Genomic DNA, 24,275 nt, shown 5'->3' on the forward strand with positions numbered 1-24,275 from the left:
GAAAGCAAAAATGTAAACATACGGTTTTCCTCCTGAAATGGAGGTGAGACTGGCCGGCAGGCCTGGAGCTCGCATGTGAGGATGGGGGTCAAATCCCGCCTGCAAAAAAAATAAATAAATAAAATAAGCTTAAGTTTATTTTCAAGTAGAAACAAATCTGTAGATTTAGACGCCTAAATCTTGAGGAACTGTCAAGCTATAATTTCCAGGAAAATCCCTTGAATTATGCAGATTAAGTCTGACAAACAAGTAAAACACTTCAGCCAGAAGAGCAGTTCAATGTGCTTTACATGAATTAGAAGGAAATACCAACAAAACAACAAAACCAAAAGAAAGACAAAAAGGTAACAAAGAAAAGTTCTACACAATTTAAACTAATAGGAATTTCTCTGGCTCTAACGTTTGTTCTCAATTAGTAATATGAATAAGAATAAGTACTCCACGGCCTATAAACAAGTAGGAATTTCTCTGGATCTTAAGTTTGTTCTGGATTAGTGAGGTATAAAACTAAATGTTGCTTCTCTGTGTTTAGTCAAATACTTTATGGCAGTGCAGATGTTTGGAGGAGGATCTTTGTTGCGTCTCTTTTTCTACATCTTTGGTGAAACATTCAGCATGAAACCTGTGGGACTTACGATTGGTGACCGTCCGTAGGCAGCGGCTGCAGCAGCGCTCATCTGGGGTGAGATGAGACCCGGATAGACGCCGGGGCTGGTCAGCGATCCGTTCATTTCATGATGACCCATCATGGCAAATGGGGAGGCATAAGAACCAGCGATCGACAGGGGAGTGCGGAGGGCCGGGGCAGCTGATGGTGAGAAGGAAATGCCCTTTAACTGATTACTAAACTCTGCCTAGGTTTTAGTTTTATGGGTGTTAGTGCAGTAAAACTGTTGTGGCAGTAAAAGGAAAGGTCACAGGAGCCACATAGTGAGACGGTAGTAGATTTTTTTTTTTTTTCTCCAAGCATTAACAGTGAAACTTGTGTGTACTTGCTTGTTAGAAAGAGTGCTTTGTTAAAGGCAACATAGTGAATAATGAGGAGAATAACCGATTTGTCAGTAATTACCTAGCGCCTCCATGCCGGGCGGTTTTCCCATCGATAAAGGCCGCAGTCCGGGCGTCGTGCTGGTTCCCGGTGTGGGGGCCTCGTTCCTCGGTGTAGGCGTGTTGGACTTTAGGCTCGGTGTCGACGACTTGTCGTTCTGAAACAGAGAAACTATTTAGTCCATTTCCAAAGTTTGAGTCGAAAACACCCCACAGGCAGGAAAATCCAGAGTGACAATCTGAGCGGACGGCTCGAGTTAATCCAATCTAGCATGGGCACTCGTCACAGCCGTGGTTGAGTGTGTGTGATAGTGTGTCAGGATGAGGGAATAAACCTTTGCTTAGAAGCTGAGCTTGTCAGGACTTATGGAAGATGTTGGCCCAAATAATTATTTATTAATCCTTTGCCAGTTAATGTTAATAAGGGATTGAAAGAAACTGGGTTTTATAATGATGGTAAGAGGAAGTAGTAAGATGTTCACCGTGTTGTTTATCTTTAGCAATGTTCAGTAAAATGCTGTATGTCATGAAACATTTCAAGCCAGGCTAAATGTCGGTTCTTATAAGGATGGAAGAGGAGCAGATTATGGACACGGCGAACAAACAGCACATGTCCCTCTGCAGAGGCTCTGGGTTATTTACAGCCTCAGAGCAACAGAGAAATGACCATTTACTGGGTAAGCCATAAAGGAGATTGATAGGACTGAGCCATAGAGTTTGATTTCCTGAGAAGACGTCCACCCCTTTGCTCCCTCAAATCCTGCACAGCAGCCAACTCCGAAGCCTCCGTATTACTCTTTCACACAGCCACCCACTTCATTTGACAAATGCTCCTTTAGTCTGTCGGTTCAGGCTTCATCACCTCCACCATAGCCCTCCCTTCTCCCTTCGTTTCATCATCCCGATACACTCACATGGGTGTGGTCCTTCGCCTTAGACGACGGCGTGCTGCCCGAAGACGCGACGGAGGCGGGGCTGTTGGGGGCGGCGTCTTTCTTCAGCACCCGGGACTTATCCAGGCCGTTTTCCGGAGGGGAATGGGCGGGGCTGACTCGAGGGGTGGCTGGGTCCTGCAGAGTTAAACGAGACGGACGGAGTGCAAGACTGAGCAAACAGGCCGGAGGAAAGCCACTGGCATTTACATGTAGGTCAAACAAGATGGGGCCTCATGTGCAAACACAGATAAATATCCCGATGTATGCTCATGCTCCCCTCTGCACCCCCCACCTCACACATATGCATGCACTTCTCATTCACCTGTCACACCCTTTTCTCTTTGTGTTCTTTGTCTTATATTCTGCATGAATGGCAGAGGGAAATTCACCAAGTAAACAGTCTCAAAGCACACAACCAATATTATGTCAGACGTTTTGGCAACACAGTGAAAGGTGCTGAGGCTTGGACAGACAAAAGAGGGCTGTGTTTGGGTTCTTTGCAGCCTTCCTGTTTAAGAATGTGGCTGAGCAGCTAAACGCCCGTCTTACCTCGTTGGACACGTCCACCACCAGGTCGTCACTTTTCTCTCCGTCACTGTCCTGAAATAAAGGAGCAACATTAGTGGGAAGGGATTTATTTGACCTACATGCACAAAAACGCATCATTATTTAGATGGATATTAAGGCTGGACAATAAATCAACAACTATATATATTGCCATAGACATGTGATCAATACCAGAAGATAATATGTCTGATTGAATATCCAATAATTTCACTGAACTCTGATCCAGAATTGCAATGGATTCTGGGGGATGTAGGCAGAGGAAAGGCTTTAGCTGCTTTACCTCTCACACCCGGCTAAGCAACGCTGGTGACATCAACACAATCTCTCACTCTTTGGTCACCTAGCAACAACTTGTTGAGTAACTTGCGCAGCAGCAGTTTAATGCTTCGCCTCATAACTGCTTAAAAATAAAAATGTATGTGGAATGAAAACTGGATAAAACAGGAAAGGGCATGAACCAATCTGGATGCATTTCAGAGATTTAAAACAAAAAAAAATAAAACCTAATCAATAAGTATCGAACGTATTGAAGACAATACGTTCTTCAGCCATATTGTCCAGCCCTAGTATATAGTAATCCAAATTGTAAGTTTGTCTTCTGAAAGGTGAACATTTCATAAAAGAGCCTGAATAAACAGTCGGCTTTTCGAAAACACTCACATATCCTCTGTTGCTGTCTTTGTCATCCACTTTGCGTTTCTTGGAGTCCAGGCCGTAGTCTGAGGAGCTGCGGTGCTTCTCGCTCGATACCCGCAGGCTGTCTGATGGCGACACTGAGTTATTCTGCCACAAACACAACGACAACGCCTGCATGAGACCGGTGTTTTCATCGAGTTACCTTGGCATGCTCTGCTCATTTTAAATCAGTATCCACTGGTACACTGTGTGTACAGTATAGATTTACAGCCTCAGCAAATATGCAACTGAGAATCTTCTTGGAAAACAAATGTGGATAAAGTGTGTCAACATTTCTCCATAGATGTTGGACTCTGAGCCGCTAATGCAGAGCAAAACCGGAGCCGCTGTGTCATGCATGTCAGCTGTTAATGTTTAAGACATAAATGCGGCTCATGACCAATCATGAAGGGAAGGTAGTATTTTCCTTTGTGGGGTCAGCGATAATATTGACAGTAAAGCAAACTGCACAATGCTGCTGGACTGATTTGGAATAAAAAAAGGGGGGGGGTTGAAGAGGATTCTTGGAAAGCTCGGTCCTGTTGCTGCTGCCAAAGCACTGGAGCACAGAGGAAACAGACGAGGCAGCTGAGCAAAACCACAAAGCCACAAAAACACTAACTGGCAAGGTGACTCGTCACGAGTCAAACTGGAGAGAAAACATGAACTCTAAATAAAACCTGACAATTTTATGGACTGCCACTGCGGCCAGGGCAAAAGCCAGTAGAAAACTAGATGAACTTTCTATAATCAAACTTGCTCTGGATTCCCAACACAGGTTTACAAAACAACAAAAAAATCAAAGTGACTGACAAGAAAATGAACCAGATTAAGAAAAGGGGAAAGAAAGAGACCATTGAGGAATCCAGGGCAGGATCAATGTGGCGAGACAAAGTGTGCCGCCTGCAGAGAAGGGTCCTGACAGGGACAGAGTGAGAAAATTAGCAGGGGGGGAAAGAAGGACGAGACAAGAGACTAAAATCAGGAAAGGAATTTGGCAAGCAACACCAGCCTAGCAGTAAAGCCATGAGTTCTCCCCCACTAGTGGGAACGTTCAGACACGTTGGCACTTTCTCAAAAGCTGCAAACTGGGTTTTTGTTGTCTGAGATGGTGGAGCGGCCCTGCCAGGCAGACTGAAGGTCAACGAGTGGGTAGGTGGGGTAAGCACATCTAGAGGTCAATTCTTGTTGTGAATCGACTTAATAAATCGAAACAATTATCAGAAAGATGGAGGATTAAACCGAGGTAGAGCAGCTAATGGGTAGCAGCCGCCTTTATAAAGGAGGAGAGCTTTCCCAAATGAGTTGGGCCAATTTTCTGCCTCCTCCTCAGGTCAAACCGGGCTGGTGCTCGTTCAGCTCCTGCTGCAAAAACAAAGCCACCAGTCTAGCTTGGCGAGATGCTGTCTCCTACAGTATTACAGCCCGTCTGGATCTGAGCCGGAGGCCTTTCAGAGATTGCTTAGTCTCAGTAACCCTGCACTTCCCTTTAACTGTGGTATCAGATGACCTGAGACAACAGAACAGGAAGACCTTGTGTGTGTGTGTGTGTGTGTGTGTGTGTGTGTGTGTGAACAAAAAGAGGGAGTAGAGGCTGGCTGAGAGAGCAGGTAAGGTGGTACTGCAGCCGCTTGTCACCAAATGAGAAGGTGGAGGGGGGTAGGGTTTCCTTCTGACATGAGTGAGCCCATTCAGGATGGCCAGTCAATGGGAACTTAATCTGTTTGAGCAGATCCAACAGAGCGTTACACTCCAGCTAACTGAGAGCTTTAAGCCAGTCTGATAAAACAAGGACTTTAACATGAGGAGAGATATGGACGACACAAGACGAGGGAAGAGAGGACAAAGTGATGAGAAGATACCAAACACCAGGAAGAGGAAGGCAGCAGAGAAATACAATGTTTACTGAACGAGGAATAACAACAATGAGCTACGACAAGGACTCTTGTAATGGTAAATCCTCTAAAGTAGAAACGGAAGGAGAGTCAAAGTCACTTTTAATTGTGCTGAAATTAAAGGAGGTAGCAGACTACTAATCCTCGTCCAGTGATTGGAGTCATTTTCCACCTGGATTAGAAGGCAGTGGCTTATTTAGCCAGAAGTCATTTGGATTCAGGCACCGTACACCGCCCCCCTCCCCGAGTATGAAAATGTGTGTGTTCGTACACAGACAGCATGAATGTCTATTGAACGGTGAGCTCAGGTCTACATTAAGTACACCTAATGACCAAACATGATGAGCGAGGAGCAGAGTGAGTCGGAGACAGACAGACAGGAGGACAGAGAGTCGTAGAGTCAACATACCGTGCTGGACTCGCGTTCTTTCAGAGGAATGGCCAGAGGCGAGTGAAAAGATGAGGGGCCAAGAGGGAGGAAAGCAAAACACAAATTAGTATGGGAGGGCAACAAAGACTGCAATCAAAGAGCAGCAATCAAATGAATGGTGTAACCCATCAGGTTAGCTACAACGTGCTCAAGAGGAAACGCTTTCAGAGAGAGTTTAACGACCAAAAATGTACTTTTTGATGCCATGGAGACCAAAGGAAGCAGCATTTAAATATAGCATCCTATAACATTTTATATATATTATAATAGTTTTTATTTTTCTACTTTCCTGTTATTTGTTTAACCTCTTTTCACATTAAAACAGAACAATAAGGTAAAGATGGGCGATATGGTCTTTAAGCACTAAACTAAACATGCATTTAATCATACTTCAGATGTTTTGATACTCTCATTGAACAAACAGTGGAGAAAAAAAGCAAAAATAATCCCAACAATACGTTTTGAGGTATTTTTTAAAAATATTTTAAATGCCCACCCCTACATTAAGAAGGATATCTGCTAAAACACAACATTTTCCCTCACAGTAGCTCTGTCTGCAGTGCCTTGAAAACAGTGTTTATTGGATGGAATATAATGAAGCCGGTAGAAAGCGCTCCTGTCAGCAGCAGTGAAGTGCTGCAGGCCGTTTGTGTGGCAGGCTGTGCTCCTCACCTCGGTGCTCCAGGTCGTGGTGGTTCTTCTCATCCTTCACAGGCAGGTGGGTCTGGCTGCCAAGAGCGCCCAGAGCCAGCAAACCGGATCCAGCACCTGTCACCGGGGGGAGGCCGGGCGGCTGCAGGCCTGAGGGGTGAGGGGGCAGCTGGACCGGGGGGCCGTGGGCAGCGTGAGAGAGGTGCTGGGCCTGAAGCTGCTGCTGCTGTAAACAAACACAGAGAGACAGGAGACGAGACAAAGGACAAGTGGGTCAGCTGGGAAATGACTCCTTTATGAGTGACCGTGCTCTGCCCAGGCTGGCTTTGGAGACATTTCTGCTCAAAGCCAAACAATCTGGATTTAGCTGTGGATCAACATGCAGTGCTGGCTCACTGCTGCTGCTGACCTGCTGTCTGAGGGACAGAACCGTTTTCATGTGTTCAATGAATCATTTGGCTCAATCATTTGGAGTACATTCACTCCAAAACCTCTGTGTTACACTTTCCAGTTGTGCAGCACGGTAGCTGAAATGTGACGGCAGGAGGAAGCAGTGCTATTCATGCTCCCATATTAAAACAAATTCATGTTTACTTGATAGCTAAGGGTAAACTAATACATAAATATTATACTTAAATATTAGTTGTAATTAAAAAGATATCAACCAAATTGTGTGAGTTCTAAGCTAATTTAAACCTGCAGTGTCAAATGCTACGTTAATAATATACCAACATCAAACCGCAGAAACTGAAAACTGAATATTTTATTTTTGGACATCAGCAGCATTTTTCTACTTTCCTGTTATTTGTTTAACCTCTTTTCACGTTAAAACAGAACAATAAGGTCTTGACTAAGTCTACGTTAGTCAATGTGACAGTTAACAAGTTTGAATTTGTGTGTAATGATGACATTTTATCCAACATCCCCTGAGATTCAAGATGTTTTTCTGACTCAAACTGAAAAAAAAGACCTGAAGTTGTTTAATAATCTGATCAACACTTCATCATTTTCTGCTTTTGGAGTTTGTTTGTTTTTCTGACTCACCTTTCCCATTATGAAAAAGACCATGAGGCATTGTCAAAAAAAATGATTAAGCTATTTTCTAAACTCCACTCCCACTCTGCTGGAAGGGAATGTAGTTATGTGACTCCAATAAATCACAGCAACCAGCAGGAGATGAAGGCGAGTTATTTTGGTTTCATCAGCAGTCAGTCAATCATAATTTATACTGCCCCAAACAGCTGTTACAACCAGAATCTAAGGAAGCAAGGTGCCATATAAATCCTTTAAAAAAAACAGCCAACTAGACCAAATCATTTGAGCTTTTTCTCCAGAAATACTAGAGCTGCCAAGAGAAAATCAGATAAACAATGGCTCACAACATGGGCGCAAGATGGTTTGTTTAGAGATATGAAATATTTCAGTTCAGACCTACATTAAATCAGACTGAAATATCTTTGTTTTCATCCAGATGAACAATGATGATTTCTTGACTTGGTTTATTGTAGAGGACTGGTTTTTCTTTACATCCTGTCCTCGCATACCAGCGACTTTCATGTTTGTCCCATTTTCTTCTGTGATGGTGCATGACCTTCAATCAGCTATGTTTTGATTGAACATCATATTACCTCTGGCCACCAGATACGGTACCAAACAGCTATGTTCAGTCCCAAACTGCTTCAATCATAACTGGGACAAAAAGAAGAAGAAGAAGAAAAAAATCAATAGGTCTGCTCTTGAAAGCCTCAAATCCTTTCAACACTCTGGAAAACCAAGCCAGCATGCCCCGCCTCAGCAAAATACCACTAAGCAGAAGACAGTGGAGAACACACACACGTCTCCCAAGAGGCCATGAATGTCTGTGAGAGGCAGTCAGAGCCAAGAGAGTAGATAGACAGGAGTTAAATAGCCACTCAGGCAAGAGGGAAGCAAGTGCTTTAAAACAAGGTTAAATAACACTTAGCACATCCATCAACTGCCTCTTCAAAAAGCGAGGGGAAAAAAAAAAAAAAGATTGGCTCTCTGCTTGCAAGATAGAACTCCAATAACTTGATCCATACATTCATTATACAAAATGGAGAAAGTAGACCAAAGTACATGGGGTGGGTTACCACATTCAAAAGTCTATTTAACAGCTGGCCATTATTCAGTCGGCCCATTATGTCACGCTAGACCTGGACCCGTCAGATGGATGCAAGCAAATAAGGGCCAGCATTCTTAATCGATTTTTGCACCGGTGAGCAGAGCTGCCCGTTTCTTGCGAAAAACGGAAAGGCGAGCAGAAGAAAAAAAGAAAAGAAAGAAAACGAGAAAGGAAAGGGCAGCCAGAACAAGACGAGGAAGGAGAGGCAGAATCACAAAAATAACAAGAGAATAAAAGAGAGAGTGGGCGAGGGATTGAGGCAGGGACGTCCCTATTGAGTGTGCCTAATGAGGAAAAGCGTGCAGGGATCATTATCAAGAAGCCTCATTAGCGTGCTATGACTGAGGAGAAGAGAGGCGAGGGAGGGAAGTCATGAGGGGCGAGAGAGAGAGAGAGAGGGAGAAAAGGAGAAAAAAATGGGGAGGGGGGAATTTTCAGAAAATAAATTGCTTCCAATTCAATATTCATGGATAAAGAGCTAGCTCTCTTTCACACGTATCTTTTTTCATTATGTGTAAATGCTGCTGCAGCTCTGGCAACTTCCACAGGAAACAGGCAATTAAAGTTAACTAGGCGAAGCTGGCTCCCTGCAGAACAGTACTGTCAGGTGGAACAAGCATCAACAGAACCCGGCACAAACCAGCTGGCAGACTGGCTTAATAAGTCTGGCAATGATCGCCGCATTACCCACTGTGGCTTACAACAGGTTCTGCAGCTCATCAGCATTTCTTCAGTCATCGAAAGAAAAGAAAATTAGACCGCAAGATATTTTAAAAACAACAAAGGGGGCAGAGAGGAAGGACAAAGATATTCCAGCTTGGCAGCAAAGGTTCTGGAGAATCCGTGGCATCCATGTTGGCCGGATGAAAAGGAAAGAACAGAAACAATCCAAGTTGAATTTTACTTTCCCTTTAAAGGGATCACAGAAACAAGCAACCCTAGAAAGCCGACCGCAGACCAACCAAGCAGACACTATGAGTGCGATGGGGAGAATTGAGCCACAACAGGAATAAACCTGTTGGTCATTTGCATTATCAGATTCTCAGTTGCTTTTCTGTATTAAAAAAAAAAGTTTTCACTTATTTCGATTGTTAAGCAGTAGAAAAAAACTCATCCAACTGGTTGCACCTTAAAGATAAAATTCTAGCACACTTAAGTTAAAAAAAAAAAAAAAAACTACCGTAAATATATCCAAACAAAACATGTAAAGAAGAGGCCATCGTGGTAAGCAAATGAGCCGTAGTGATATTAAAAGCAGCCAGGTGTAGAGGTTTGTGCCATCTCCCACCGATTAGTATTTACATGACATGTGAAGAGCAGCATGCCACCTGTAGCTGCCGCGCCAACCAGTATCCAGATACTATCTTGTTTAATGTAGGACTTATGGAAATGAAGGTAGGAGCATGCAAATGACGCAGCACCTCTGACACTTGTCGAATAAGATTCAATCATGTGTCGCCTCTGGCTAGAAAACGGAGGAGAAGAGGGCAGAACAATTTCTCGGTGTCTGCTTTGTTGTGTGCAGTCCGCGCTGCAGCCACTCAGATTTCAACCTTCAAATAAAACCGGAGCTAATCTAAAGCCTGCATGTCTGAAAGTGAACGTCATTTAGTGGAAACTAAAGGTCAGTAACTGTTTTGGTCTCATTTGGCTCAAAGTTTTTGATAATAAACTCCAGTCCTATGGAAAGCCAGATGTTTTTCTGTATTGTAAATAACAGTGAGAAAAGCTACAACCAACAACATTTTAGATAAAACGTTTGAGGTTGTCTGATCAAAAACCTGGAAAATCAAAAGACTGGATTTACTTCACAGGTCAGTTAAGCCATAATTGTAAACCTGGAATGGAAGAAACATTAAGTCTTGTAAATGTTAGACCCACAGCTGTACAAACCATCAAGTAAATTGAGATTTCTCACAAGTGCGACCGACAGGAGACGTCCCTGCTCTCCACACTGGGTCGTTCTGCGTAACCTGAACTTTAATCCCATCTATTTTACAGATGTTCAACGCCTGCACAGTCCCTGGTATCTCGGCTGCAATCCCAAACCTAGTCCTGACCTGAACACTTTAATTCTCTGGTCCAGAGGTAAAGGTAAGCCAGTTGGCTGAAAACCTTCATGTAATTAAAGAGCAAGCAAAGTGAAATGTGAGGAACTCTATAATCTGATCCCAGCTGGAAGACCGCTTCAGAGCAGAGGCTCGCTGTGGAGCGACTCCCTATGAGCTGAAAATTGCAACAATCAGAGAAATTACAGCGGTGAACACCACATTGACAGATCATGGTAAACATTTTGTGCTCTAAAATTAATAAACCACTCAAGACAGGGACAAGTCTGCACAAGTGAAAGGACCGTGGCACAGCTTAAAAATAAACAGAAACAGCAACATTGCTGCAGATTTTTATCAATTATTCCAATTTTTTCTACCAGATTAGACCTCCTTTTCAGAATTTCTCTTAAATGTAGCCCTTCAGATGAAGATGGGGTTGAAATGAATCCAAAGCCATAATGTAGCACCCTTTAGAGGTCAGTAAATGTATGAGAAGTGCTGCTCCTCCTCTGTGAATGCAGTTTTGTCCCTGCTTCTGGGTTAAATGAAAGAAGAAGAGGGGGTATACACACAGTCAGAGGCAGATTGGGAAGTCCACGTACCCCGATGATAGCATTCAGCTCAGTCATTGTCACCTGCTTAGCCCTCTCAACAGCTTGAGCCACCTGCTGTTGATGCTGCAGGACACAAACACAAAAGATCAGACACGACATGGAGAAGAGTTCAGCTAAAAAGAACACATTCAGACGTCTGCTGCTTCTCCAAGTAGAAAATAGACCCTTCACTCCTTCATTAAAAGATAACCCAGGTGGGAATAAACTGAGGTCAGAACAGTAAAATTAATAATCAGAGTCGAGTAGAACTAGTTATGTTTGGGGAAAAAATTTACTTTTAGGAGTATTTTTACTACTCTGTACTAGGACTGGGCATTTATTTATTATTGTTCATCATTTATTGTGATACATTTACGATTTTGATTTGACCGCTGTCACGATAAATGAACAATGTTTATACTGATACTGAAAGAAACTAATTTGGATTTTTTTTTTCTTTTTGCCTGGTTTTGTTATTTTGTAATGAATTATTTTCATTTTGATCTTGATAACTTTATACTTTGGTCTGTCTGATGATGCAATCTTAAAATATTAAATTATTGCCATTTTAATCAGTTACTCAGTGCTAGAGTTTCATTTTTACCAAATACTTTTCTGCTCTTACTTGAGTAATATCTTGGACGGCTACTTTTTAACTTTCACTTGAGAAACAACATGCTGAAGTAGTGCTACTCATACTTGAGTACGATTTTTGGGTTCTCTACCCACCTCTGTTAAAACGTAATCTTTTGGAAGATGCTACAACAAGCAACCAATCAGCTTCAAGCAACAGCCTCCTCTGTTTTAATGTTTTGAATTCTTCATGTTCGGCATGACAGAAACTAACTTGTTTCCTTTAAGGTGCAGCTTCCACGGCTAAAACTCACCTCTTGTGACAAGAACGGCATGATCTGAGCCAGGATTGCATTGAGGCGTTTGGCAATTTCCGTCTGCAGGAGAGAAGAAAGAAAATATTAGAAGAGCACGCTTGTGATGCGTCGCATGCACCAACAGACTGAGCAGTTTAATTACCTATAAAACCAAACTGTTTGCAGCGTCCATCTGGGTAAAACATGCACTTTCTAAGCAAATTGTATTTCTAACTAAATTGGGACCGCCCAAGAACAAATTTACTTCCCCCCCTCCTCTGCGATACTTCCATTAAGCTCAAGTCTTTATTTCATTAGGAGGCTGAAATATGCTAATACCATCTGGCTGGAGAGAGCCTAATGAGGTCCATACTTCATAATTACGGCCTATAAAGAGAGAGGGGGAGAGGGAGAGGGCACGCTGAAGCAGACAGGTTAACTCTCCAGCCCTATCTATCAGAGCCATCTTTGGTATCGACCACATAATATTAGCCGGCAGAGTAAGCTGATACTGCGGGGGCTCAATGTACATAATGCACTTTACAGCGCCGCATTTGGGCAAATGGATACGCTGCGCTGCCCGTCTTACTGCACTCGGAGGTCCCATGACATTTTGCCCGAGCCAATTTCCCTTTTTAAATCCTGCACTTTCCGCAGAGTCGAGGAGCACAAGAGGAACACAAAAGTGGGAAGCGGAGTGAAAGGGGGTGGAAGCGGCGATGAATGGAGGAGAGAAATCCTCTGATTTGACACTACGGTAATGCGGTTTGACTGAACCAGGGGAGGTGAACTAATTGATTCTGAGAGATTAGGGGTGGAGGACCAGCAGGTGTGTGTGGGTTGAAGAGGTCCTTCCCGCCATTTTGGACGCCGCTGCATTCCACTCATTTACTCCTTAACCTTGTTTGAATGTGAAAAGGGGGAGAGACAGGGGGTGCCAGTAGCTTTCTGGAAAACCTCTGTCACCCTTTTCATTTTCAGGGGGAGCAGGAGACGAAGAGGGGAGGGAGGAGAGGGGCAGACCTTTGCTGTCCTGTCAGGATTTATCTCACAACCCCTGTTTGACCTCAAACGGACGGCGCTTTCTCCCTCCCAAAGCTTCTTCACACCCCCTTCATGCTAATTCCACTCCTCTCTTCTATGCCCTTCCTCTTCCTTTCTCCTCCTCTAGTCCTCCCCTCTTCTGTTGCCGGGGCAACGCTATCTGGCACGGCTTATCGTTATGTAAATTGGGCTGAGGGGCTCTGACCAGAACAGCCTGTAAAATCATATTAGGAGCAGCACAGAGGCAGGTCATTAAATTGAATTTTCAGCCTGTCGATCTGATCGGCACGGGAAATTAATGAGGGATAACTGGGAATGCGGAGGCGGGTGAGGAGGGGGTGCGGGCGGATGGTGAGCTGACATGGAGGAAGGGTGGGGGACTCTTTGGAGACTCATAAAGCATCATCATTACCAGGGATTTCGGGGGGGGTGGGGGGGGAGAGTGTATACAATGACACTGGCAGGGTGAGTGTGTTTCAGTGTTACGCCACTTGCCTGGAAATGGCTGCAGGGGGAGCAGCCCAGGGCTTGTAGAAACAGCTGTATGCTGATGCACTTGGCTATTAACGCAACTGCATTACACACAAAGGCATCCATTTGCTCACAGCCAATCACCACTTCAGGGCCACCGTTTGAGGCCAGAAACATCCGTGGAATTCAGGCGCTGCACTCCGCCGTTTTTTGTTGAATGTATTATCGGGCGGTGTGGCAGAGAAAAGAGCTGGAGTAATGTGGAAAAAAAAAAAATGCTGCTTCTTTGTAGCTAAATGTTCTGAAAATGTTTGACCATGATGGTGACTTCAGCCCAAAACTCATCTGGGGATAAGAGTGGTAAGAATTTTGATTCATCGATAAGATTTCACTTACCGACGGTAAATACAAGAGGAAGTCGGCAGTATGATAAGAAATGTCATATTTGTTATTTTGTCCACTGTTTGTTATCAATAAATATCAGTGACTTTGAAAACATGATAAAATGCAGTTACTGTGTGCAGTTTGGTGATAAGAATCGCACTAAGTGGACAAGTGAAAAAGCCCATTTCAAATGGGAATATTTTTCAAGGATAATATTTGTGTTTGTGGCACTACGATTGCTGTGCCATGCAGTCACAAACATAGTTACCTAAAAAATAATTTTTAATTGTAATCTTTATGATGATCATAATAGTTCAATTAAATAAGATGCCAAGTCCATACTGCCCACCTCCATATGTGGCTTTAAATAGAAGGTGTCGATGCACTTAAATGCACTATTTTCTTCGTCCTTTCCCGATTTCGTTCCTCTGTTCACCCAGTGAGGGTAATGAGGACAAGTGTGTTTGGACAGATTCCTGACAGCTAAACATGAACATGCAGAAAACACCCGCTGTGGGCTTACAGAAGCCAAAACAGGACCACTTCATTTTTTTTTTTTTTTTTGAAGTAACCATTTTTCCACAGAGCTTTCAGCAGCAGAGACAGGTTTATAGTCACTTAAAGCCGCTGGAAACAGAGGCCTTTGAGCCAGCTGAAGCTTTTCACTGCAGCTCCACAATTACAGGTACTCAGCGTTGTCTAGGAGCACCAGAGCTTGGAGAGGCCCGCTCTCTCCACCGCATCCCTCTGTCAATGGCGCGTTGAAAGCCGTTTGGCTGTTTGTCGCTCCAGGCATTAGCCCCCCGAGTGGAGAGCCGAGTCTCTGACGAGGATTCAATTGGCGAGGAAAACAAGTGGCATATGATGAGGAGGCAGAGATGGCTGTTTGGGAATTATCTTCTCAGCCAGGGCAAGAGGAAGAAAGAGCCACTTAGAGGTACCTTGTTCATTACGAATGCATGAGGAGCATTTTGAATGTGCGTGACAATTTAGTTAGAGCCAATATGCAGAGATAGAAGCAACATTTCTGCAGGGAAACCTATGGAAGCAGAGCAATTGTGACAGATAACATTCCTCTGTTTGAATCCTAACACCAGCCAGTTAGGAAACATACACCCCAAACAATAATAGTGCAACACTCCTTCACCAACTTCTCCGGCCTTGCTATCAAAATAAAGCACGTCTCGCAGCCCCGAGTAACCTCATCAAACTCTCCTGAGCGTGGGTGTGTGTGTGTGTGTGTGTTCTCCTACTCAGTTTGTTTTGGCTTTGAGACAGATCGACCATCATCACCTTGGCAAACAATTCCAGGAATCCACTATAAATTATTCATTTGCACAAGCTCCGTTTCTCCTTCCTCCCTATTCCTCCTTTCTCCAGGAAACAGACCCGATAAAACACTTTCTCCCACCCCCACCACCTTCGCTCACTCAACAAGTGACGAATCGGATAATCGCTATATCTATGAAAATGCCATAAGTTCACTTTGAATCCCTATGATTCCATTTAATCCTAGCTCTAATTGGAATGGACAGGCAAAAAGCTAAGCTTAAAACATAAGGAGGCATGAAAGTGATAAACATCCAGCCAGACAGAGAGCAGAGGGAGTTGAAAACAAAGCAACCCCCCACACCTCTCCACCCCACTCACAAACGCACACACACCTCCACCACAGTCAGCAGGGCATGTTGCTGAGGCAGCCTAATGAGCTGCGCTAATTAAAATCACTTATTGACAGCAAGCAAGGGTGATTACCTCCACCCTGCACTTTTTGCCATCATAAGAGACACTGTCAAAACAAATTACCTCCCGGCAGCCACACACACACACACACACACACACACACCGTCCCTTTCATGACAACCGCTCTGCTCAGCAGTACCATAGAGGGGAAACAGTGTGCTGGAACCTCAATTACTGTATGTTTGTGTAAGTAGACACAAACAGTGTTTCTGTGTTGGGATATTTATAGATATGTGTGTGTGTGTGCGTGTATGTGTGTGTGTGTGTTTATGCACGAGTTCCTTTTTAGTCCAGATTTGTTGGGGTAACAACAAAGTGAATTTATAATGTGTGTGTTTTGTTTTTTTTTCCACACTACAATAAATCTTCAACGCAAGCAAAGCAACACGCCCGCCTGCTTCCAATAATCCAGCCTGCAGCCGTTCGTATGAACAACGGCGACGGCGAGGGGCCGTCTGTTTACCTCTCGCTGATGTCATCACAAACACTTGTTCAGCAGGGATGGGAGAGGGAGAAAGAAAAAGGAAGGAGGGTGGCAGGAGCAATAAATTATTCAGAGAGCTCTCCGCTGGGCTTATTGACAAACAAAGGAGATGCACAGGACAAGTCGATTAACCCATTTACCCCGGAACGCCTAGTCTCCAGATTACATCCACGCTTTCTTCCCACTCGTTTTGGGCCGCGTATCACTCCTACCTGCTTTACCGCTGATAAAAAGCCCAGAAAGGGGATAGGGCTGGCAGGCTTGGCTGCCTTGATGATCAGAAAACGCATCTAGTTAGTGTAGCGGGTGCCAACTATAGCGCATAAACGAAGCGGCGTGCTGCTCCTCCAACCGGGCTCCCCTCCCGCCGATGCCATTAACCTTCTGGATCTCACGGCCACAAGGCCTCCACCCCACCATTCTTCATCTCGCCCCCCCGCCTCTCTCACGTACTGCCACTCTCGTACATCATATTGTACTGCTAGTGACACGGGGGCCATCTTTCATGTCCCCTTGCTGCGGTGGTGGGAGGGGCGATGAAAAAATACGACGGTATAAACGGGGAGACAAAAAAATAATAAAAATAGATCTGAGGAAGCAATAAAAAGTTTAAAAAGGGGAAGTATTATGAGTTTTCCAGGCACATAGTGCTATTTTATAGCGCAATGAAGTAACTATGTTAACTTCAGTTGCTATAAAAATACTACATACATCTAAAATGACTTGAAAGAAATTTGACTTTATAATTTAACGCCTTGAAATCTCTATCTCTTTAAAAATTCAAGGATTTCTCAAACATACATGAAAAAAAATCTAACACTCCATGTAGGTTTTTGATAACATGGAGTAACTTTACAGTAACATAATGTAAAGCTAACATAATATGAGTCTACTTTACATAATACTGCCCCTGGAAAAAAAAAGGGCCTGCTTCTGAAAATGTTAATGGAGGAGTTAATGGGGTCTAAAAGAATGTCGTCTGGTTTTTACAGGACATCTTGTCACACGCTAGGTGAGAAGCGTTTATTTTTGGTGCCAACAGGAGAGATGAGGCTGGTAATCCTCACAAACTCAAAGGTTTATCTATTCCACTGCAGCCAACATACTTTTGTTTGTTTATACTTTTGATCTCATGCTCAACAACAGCCAGGAACTGAGTTTTAAATCCCCTGCTTACATCTTCCATTGACATAACACACCACTTACAGTCTTAAATGATTCACTTCTACGAGTTTCACGACACTCAAACTGAGAAAAAAGTTTAGCGAGAAAAAAACAAGTTCAGTAAGGGGGTCTCCAACTCCAGTCCTCAAGAAATACTGTCCTGAAACTTTTAGATGCATCCCTGCTCCAACACACCTGAATCAATTGGTTGAATTTACCTCTTCAACATGTCATGAAGTCATTTGATACAGGTGTGATATCTGTAGGTCTGTCTTAAGTTATGAGGTACAGAATGATTAGGTCACTACTACTGATCATTTTTTTACTCTTTTTTTTTTTCTTACATTTTCTGCACAGTGGTCATAAAGCGATCACTGGGCAGAGAGAAACCACAGGTATTACTGATTGTGTTGCCTTAATATAAGCTGATTAATTCCTACTACAAGCATCTATTACAATACGCCATGCGTCAGTATTCACAAACTGAACGCTTGACAAACTGAACGCTTGGAAAACGGTGAGTATGTGGGCACATTTATGTGAATGAATGCATGAGGGGGCAGTGTGGGAAAGATAAACATATGATGCAATTTTTGCTTGTCCACAGTTTCCACAAGGCTGTAACCCAGATAATTTAAGCCAAGGCTTACAAAAATAAAAATTCACCAGAAGCCAGGGAAAGCTAACTTCATGTTGACACATTGATCACTTTACATAAAAAGTCCAAAAGTCAAACCAAGTCAGCTTCACATTTCTCTAAGGTATTCCTGCAGAAAGCAAAAGTCCATTCAGTGGTTCATTTGATTCTTTTTCCAGGTTTTTTCAAGTATCTTGGTGTTTCCTTCATTAGCGTCGACTTGGGCCTCTTCACATCATGAGCCATTGTATTATTTATGGCACAAATTGTTTTCTTTTCCTCTTTTCTTTTGACAAACTATTAAAATCCTTAACTTGAATCAACAATCGTCTCCTATCCACTCGGAGCCTGATGCGGGCGTTAAATGCCAAACATTTCTGCAAACCAAAGTCGTTGACTGTGGTGCCTCAGTTCCTGGGAGCTCCAGGGCAGTTTCAGGTAGAGGATTGTGAATAATGAATTTCAGCAAGCCATCCAAATGAGTCAGTATTACGTTCTATTGTTCAGGCGTTTCTGTAAAGCTCCACTGAAGTTACTGTTGCTTCCTTCAACGTGTGAAACACGACAGAAACAAACTAACAAGACGGTTGTGAAACACAGAAACGACTTCTCTGCTACCGAAAAGACTCTTTAGGTGGTGGGAAACAAACTGGATATTCTTCCAGTTCGTCTATGGGGTGATAGCAGCGTGTCCGCTGATTAGATGAGCTTTTAGATTCCTTAGTCATGGAAATTCAAACATCTACTGGCAGAAGAAAAAACCCACTAGCCTAAGACAAACCACTCAAAAGCATACATCGCCAGTTTGTCTGCCAGATACTTTAATCTCATCAACCGCCTCATCAGAGAGTGTGCCCTTAATGTTGTTTAACCTGTCAGCATTTCTACAACAGGAAGCCTGTATGGGTACGCCTCTGAAAAGCATTTAGGGATAAGGGCAGGAACTAAGGTCAGATATGCATGCATGCACATGTTTATACTCTTCAAACACTAGGGGAGGAAAAAACAAAAACATAAGTGTTTTGGATGTACATAGACCATATCTGATGTGGCTACATACCTGTTTGTGCATCTCAATGTTGAGTCCATAGGACATCTCGTAGTACTGGAAAAAAAAGAGACAAAACAAACCTCAGACTTTTCACTTCAAAAATATGTCAGACTCAAAGGCAGGTATTTATCCTCAAATACTCACCCTAATCAGTTTAACACAAGTGGTTCTAGGTAATTCGTTTTGACCCAGTGATGAGAAAATTAAAGACTAAGATATGTTTATTATAACCACAAAGGAGATGCTGGGCAGAAGCTTTAGGAAAGGAGTGAACGAAAAAAGCAGAACAACTTTGACCAAATCAGTCGACGATATTCGTGTACTTTTTACTGTGTCAGCAACAGAAGACTGGTTTCGTCTGAGTGACAGGTTGCCTTTAAACACAACCCCAACCTATGACCTCAAAGACCTGACAAACAAAAAACAAACAAAAACAAAAAAACACTTTCTGTGATGGTCAAAAGCCAAACTAACCAGATCCAAAGTAAAGTGTAGTTGTTTACCAAAGACACACGATTTACAGCTGCTGATAACACCTTATCATAACAAAAAGAAGATTCAAAAAAATGAAATCGACACCTTGTCCGTCATTAGTCCTTTAACATAAACAATAATATTATGTGGACACACCAGTAGGGAGACAGATTGCTCTGTGGACGCTCAATGAAGCTTGTGTTGGCAAGAACCTTTGAGTTGGGTCATGTTTACAAAACCATCTGTTTTTGTCCCTGTTTTATGAACTCTGAACTCAGTATAGCACAAATTGTCTGAGCGCACTTTTACATTAAACCTCATCTTAAAAGCAGTTGCAAGCATTTACAATTTCAAATACTAATAATCTTTGAATACAAGCAGTAATATCCCACCATGTTTTGTTCACCGTTTTTACACTGAGCAGCAGGAAAACTTCTAATTAAACTGAATCCTGGACTAATTATAGCTAATAGGCCCAGCTGTTGACTAACTTAAAATTTTGCAACATCAATCTGAGAGACTACGCATGAAAAATGATTCTTGGGTTAGAAAGTTTGATGAAAATGATTGTTGGGAGTTTCACCACCGGGGGGGTGTGGGGGGGAATAACAAAAGCCAATCAAAGGTGCTCTCTTGGGCCACATGTGGTTCTAACACATGTACTTAGAGCTGTCCACTTGACATCTGATCAAACAGGAAACATGTTGGCAGCAAGTCTGAGCAGACTCACACTCTTCCCCTGTCTGAGAAAGCTGTGGTTGTGACACTTGTTTCACTCTGAGGAGGTTACTAAAATAAAACAATAAGGCACACACAGGAAACCCACTGATTCAAGCACAAAGCCAGCAGAGGAGCCATTAACTTCCTTTGGATCCTGTTAGGTGTGTTAGGGTGGAGGGGCACAAAGAGGAACCCAGAGACACAGATGGGACGGGGTCGTCACACCCTACGATCAATAGCTGGACATTTGACCCTGTCTAGAATTTCAACGGCCCCTTAACCCCCACCCTGCTCCTCCTCGTCCAATGAAAACAAGCGTGAGTCAACAATCTAACAAGATCTTGGAAAAACAACTCGGTTGCACCACCTGTGACTTTTCACCTGAGGCAAATGGGAGGGTGCGGCATTAAATCAGATTCATGGCTTGCAATTATTGTACTTACCATGACATAGTGGCGCTGCATTTCAGTCTTTTCGTTGGCCAGTTTATCGTACTCAACTTTGAGACTTGTAGGAAGAAAGAAAAACAAAACGAGAGAAGGCGTTTACTGAATACGATCCGAACAGAGAGCCATCAAAAAAGCAAACGTCATCAAGTGTTTATAGTAAACGTGAGAAAGCAGTTTAGATTTTATACGCCGCAAGTGTCAGCTTGGTGTGCATGAGGCTACAATAAAGGAGCGACCAGTAGCAGCTTCCTCTTCCTATTGTTTCCAGGAAGCCAGAGCTGTTTACAGTCAGTTAGTCATTACCTGTGGTACTGGGCCTGAAGGAACTGAAATTCGTCTTTGATCCTATCGCAGGACTCTGCCACCGTGAACTTGAAGCCAGGCTGCCCTGGTTGGTGAGGTGCCTGAAAGAGTGGAAACACCGCAGGTGTAAACATCATCAGCAGATAACTTTCCTGCCACCACCTCCTGCTTTTTCTCGCTAAACCCAGGTCTTTATCTCTTTGTGGCTTTTTATGCGTCTGCTGAGCCTCAAGAAGCAGAACAGAAAGAAGGCTGCCTTCATCTGTGATCTACCAGTAAGTCACCCACTTAATCCATCCACACAGAACTACTGCATAAATGGCTCTTGTCGTTTTGACAACAAATTTGCACAATGATGTAAACCATACACAAGGTGCAACACACCTTGGCACCAACTCAAGCCATAAATAGCAACAGCTCAATTCTCAGGTAATTAAGCAATTTTTTTAAAAGGGTGCTTTATTTGCATCAACGCACAAACAGTGACAAAGGCAGCTATACTCACCGGATGCCGGCCTTGTGGATACATGTCGAGCCTTTTACACAAGGGAATCGATGTGTTTTTCTCCCCCCCACCTTTTTTTTTTTTTTTTTTTTTTCTTGGTCGTAAATCCCAGAGAAGGTGCGGTAAATCACCGCCACCCCCTCCCCTGTAAACGCAGGATGGCGGCGGACAAAGCCTTTTTCTGGGCTGCCAGGCGCACTTTCAGACCCCCGACCAGTGGATGTGTCACCTCCTCAGCCTCGCTTTGGACCTAAACAAACAGAAAACGGGGCACCGCTCAGGAGCTGGATCACATAAACAAAAACACAAAGCAACACCAATTTCACCTTAGTGACCTAACCGCGGAGTCGGTTACGTAAAAATAATAAAAAAAATAATGACAATAAAGTCGCTCTTTGGGGGCGATTTTGAAAATATTTTCCTAGATATGACAGATTCTTTACCAGATGGCTAAGTGTGCATCGCAGTAAGAAAAATGCGATACATTTCCCAAGTATGAGAATAAATCCCAAAGTTTTAGTTTTGAATACACCCACAGGGACACGATGCTTCGCTTTTCTTATAAATGCACCGAGTTCTCCGTAATAATAAGAGAGAAAATCTACAGTGTTTTGGTGGTCCGAGGTGATCAGAAAACAAGAAGTCTGCTCCCATAAAAGCCACACCACCACTCGCCTCGTTAGCGGCTCTCTCCGTGAAGCCCTTTTTACCTTTGTCTCGACTGATTCCTCCTTCCTCTATACAGGTAAGAAATAGTATCCACACACTGCGGAATATCATCGACTTTCCACCGCCACTGACGACTTAAAGAGCAAAACAAAGATGTCTTTTCGTCGTTCCTGTATTTGTACGCTTCGTCTTGTTCGGCCCCTTGAGAGTCCTTTAAAGCCCGGTGATTCCGAGGCGGAGAGCGTCGCTCCGTCCGTCCGATCGGACGCTGGACGAGTCCTCGACCGCAGACAACTTCAAAACAGGCTAAGTTAGATCCTGTAGCAGTACGCCAGTTCTCCAGTAGCTCCTGATAGTACGAACTGTCGACTGAACCAGTTATTTTGTGTTAAAATATCGAGCGTTGTGAAATTCACCGCCAGCCTGCCGTTGGGTACCCAGTTCCTCCGCCGCGCGCTGTACCACACACAGACTGTGCACTGACACGAGGACCTCACTGCTGAGAGAGGGCCCCGCACCAACCAATCAGGCTCCGCGTCGGAGCTCAGCACGAGCAACCAATCACTGAGCGGCATCCCCACGTGGGGTTGGAAGAAAACAGACGTTCTCATTGGACAAATACAGTGACCTCACACGGTCGCCATTTTGGATGTGAAGTAACATTCTGAGCGTTCAACAACTTGTTCAAAACAAAGGTAATAATTTATATGTTCGTCCATTTCAGCGAAGCAGAGCAAATGCCGTCTACATCTATTAAACTCTGGTCATCCAAGGACGTCTGTGGTGTGAACGTCACCCCCAGAGGTATGCTTATTTAAGCAATTTAAATGCCAGGTGAACATATATAAATGAAGGCAATGTCACCCTAAAATAAATATTAGTATTGGAACGTGAAGATGAGACTTCTACAAGAAAGAGACAGAAATACAAATAAAAAAAACATGCTCGCTTGGTTATCAACCCAAAAGCAACAATAAAGCACATGCATTTACTAAAACCTCAAATTCGCAGAATATAAAAAGATGCTTTATCTACAGCAGAACGTCCTTTGAGTGACTTGAATTGATCGACCTATTTCTAACGAGACCTTAAGCGTGTACAAGCTTTCCTATCACCATCAATAGGAAGACTACAACACCTCCGTGCCTCCGCCTATCATGTGCTGCTCGCTCTACACTCCCCACGTGGGGACCTGTACCGCCGCCTCACTGCTCTCTATCCAATGGGAGCCCAGCTGTCTTCCTGCGCCGCTTACGATTGGCTGAGTGCTGGAAGCGCTGTCAGTCATGAGTCCCCGTTGTCAATTAAACCCACGTTGGGTACCGCGCTGACAAATGCCTGTGCTACTCTCCCTCCTGCCTGCGAACAGTGCCTGGAATGGCTGCTTAATTAGCTTCGAATGGCTTTTCCTTTCAGCTCAAACAATCTGTCACTACCATGTGGTAAAAAGAGCCCTGCATAAAACAAAAGCAGAAAAAAAAGCTAGTAGGGGCTTAAATATCAGTTTGATTCCCCCCCCATGCACCCCACACTCTTCAACCCTCCTCCCCCCATGAAAACATTTGCCGCAAAACAAAGCTTTTACCTCACTCAAACATTGGCTCCTTTCGCTCATCTGTTTCTGCTCTCAATTTCCTTTAAAACTACATTTGTTTGTTTATCTAGGAGTCCATTTAGGCTCCTCATGTTTTGATTTAAGCACTGGATTTCTGTTAGTGGACCAGGTTTGGTTAGCTTTCGCGACATTTGTGGTTTTACTGGTTTATAAAGGCTGTTGTTAAATGTTGAACTTAATCTGGTGTAAAAAAATAAAAATAGACATGTTGATTATTTTATCTAAAATGAATGCACACCTCTTAAGAATATGGTTTGTAAGTGAAAAATCACCTATACTCATCAACAAACCTAAGTTGCAGATTAGAGGATTGTGCAAAAATAAATCCAATATTATACAATGAAAATCAAGATGCCAATAAAAATAATGCAATTGGATTCACTTTGGAACATTTTGTTCTTCCCAGACCGAAACACCGCTTTGTAATACTTCATCATTTTTATGAAGCACAATGAAGTGCGCAAAGTACTCTGCATTTGAGCTGTAGCTAGCACGCTGCGTGCTTCGGCTGCTGCCTAGCAACAAATGGATCCCTCCTGCAGATGTGGCGACATCAGTTGGGATAATAACTCATGTACTGAGGGCATGTCGCAGGGTGACACACTGGCTGGGAGACTTTAAAGAAGGGTTTCACATAAAACTTCTGCAAATGATTAATTGTTCCAGTAGCAGTCGTAATCACAGACTCTAAGAGACAACAGACATT

At 43.4% G+C, this 24,275-nt stretch overlaps 1 protein-coding gene across 6 annotated transcripts in view; it reads right to left on the bottom strand.

The window, feature by feature from the left end:
• The window catches only part of tle3b (TLE family member 3, transcriptional corepressor b), a 28,241-nt gene extending 5,777 nt beyond the window's left edge, over positions 1–22,464 (bottom strand). The window contains exons 1-15 of one of the 6 annotated variants that reach the window (XM_088004176.1): positions 21,996–22,464; positions 21,286–21,535; positions 20,781–20,881; positions 20,472–20,535; positions 18,844–18,888; positions 11,875–11,937; positions 10,997–11,071; positions 6,221–6,423; positions 5,529–5,586; positions 3,210–3,332; positions 2,532–2,582; positions 1,962–2,117; positions 1,070–1,205; positions 636–808; positions 23–99 (exon numbers count right to left, since the gene is read on the bottom strand). In XM_088004176.1, the coding sequence (XP_087860302.1) occupies positions 23–99; positions 636–808; positions 1,070–1,205; positions 1,962–2,117; positions 2,532–2,582; positions 3,210–3,332; positions 5,529–5,586; positions 6,221–6,423; positions 10,997–11,071; positions 11,875–11,937; positions 18,844–18,888; positions 20,472–20,535; positions 20,781–20,881; positions 21,286–21,309 (1,349 nt within the window). In that variant the 5' untranslated portion in view covers positions 21,310–21,535; positions 21,996–22,464. Of the gene's footprint in view, positions 1–22; positions 100–635; positions 809–1,069; positions 1,206–1,961; positions 2,118–2,531; positions 2,583–3,209; positions 3,333–5,528; positions 5,587–6,220; positions 6,427–10,966; positions 11,072–11,874; positions 11,938–18,843; positions 18,889–20,471; positions 20,536–20,780; positions 20,882–21,285; positions 21,536–21,995 lie in introns of all 6 variants that reach the window. The other 5 variants (XM_015005852.2, XM_088004175.1, XM_088004174.1 and 2 more) reach the window with 5 other exon arrangements.
• Positions 22,465–24,275: the final 1,811 nt, after the last annotated feature.

This window comes from Poecilia mexicana, unplaced genomic scaffold (assembly GCF_051168715.1).
Source record: "Poecilia mexicana isolate PSO_F unplaced genomic scaffold, ASM5116871v1 scaffold_3, whole genome shotgun sequence".
In the NCBI taxonomy this organism is placed as follows: Eukaryota; Metazoa; Chordata; class Actinopteri; order Cyprinodontiformes; family Poeciliidae; genus Poecilia; species Poecilia mexicana.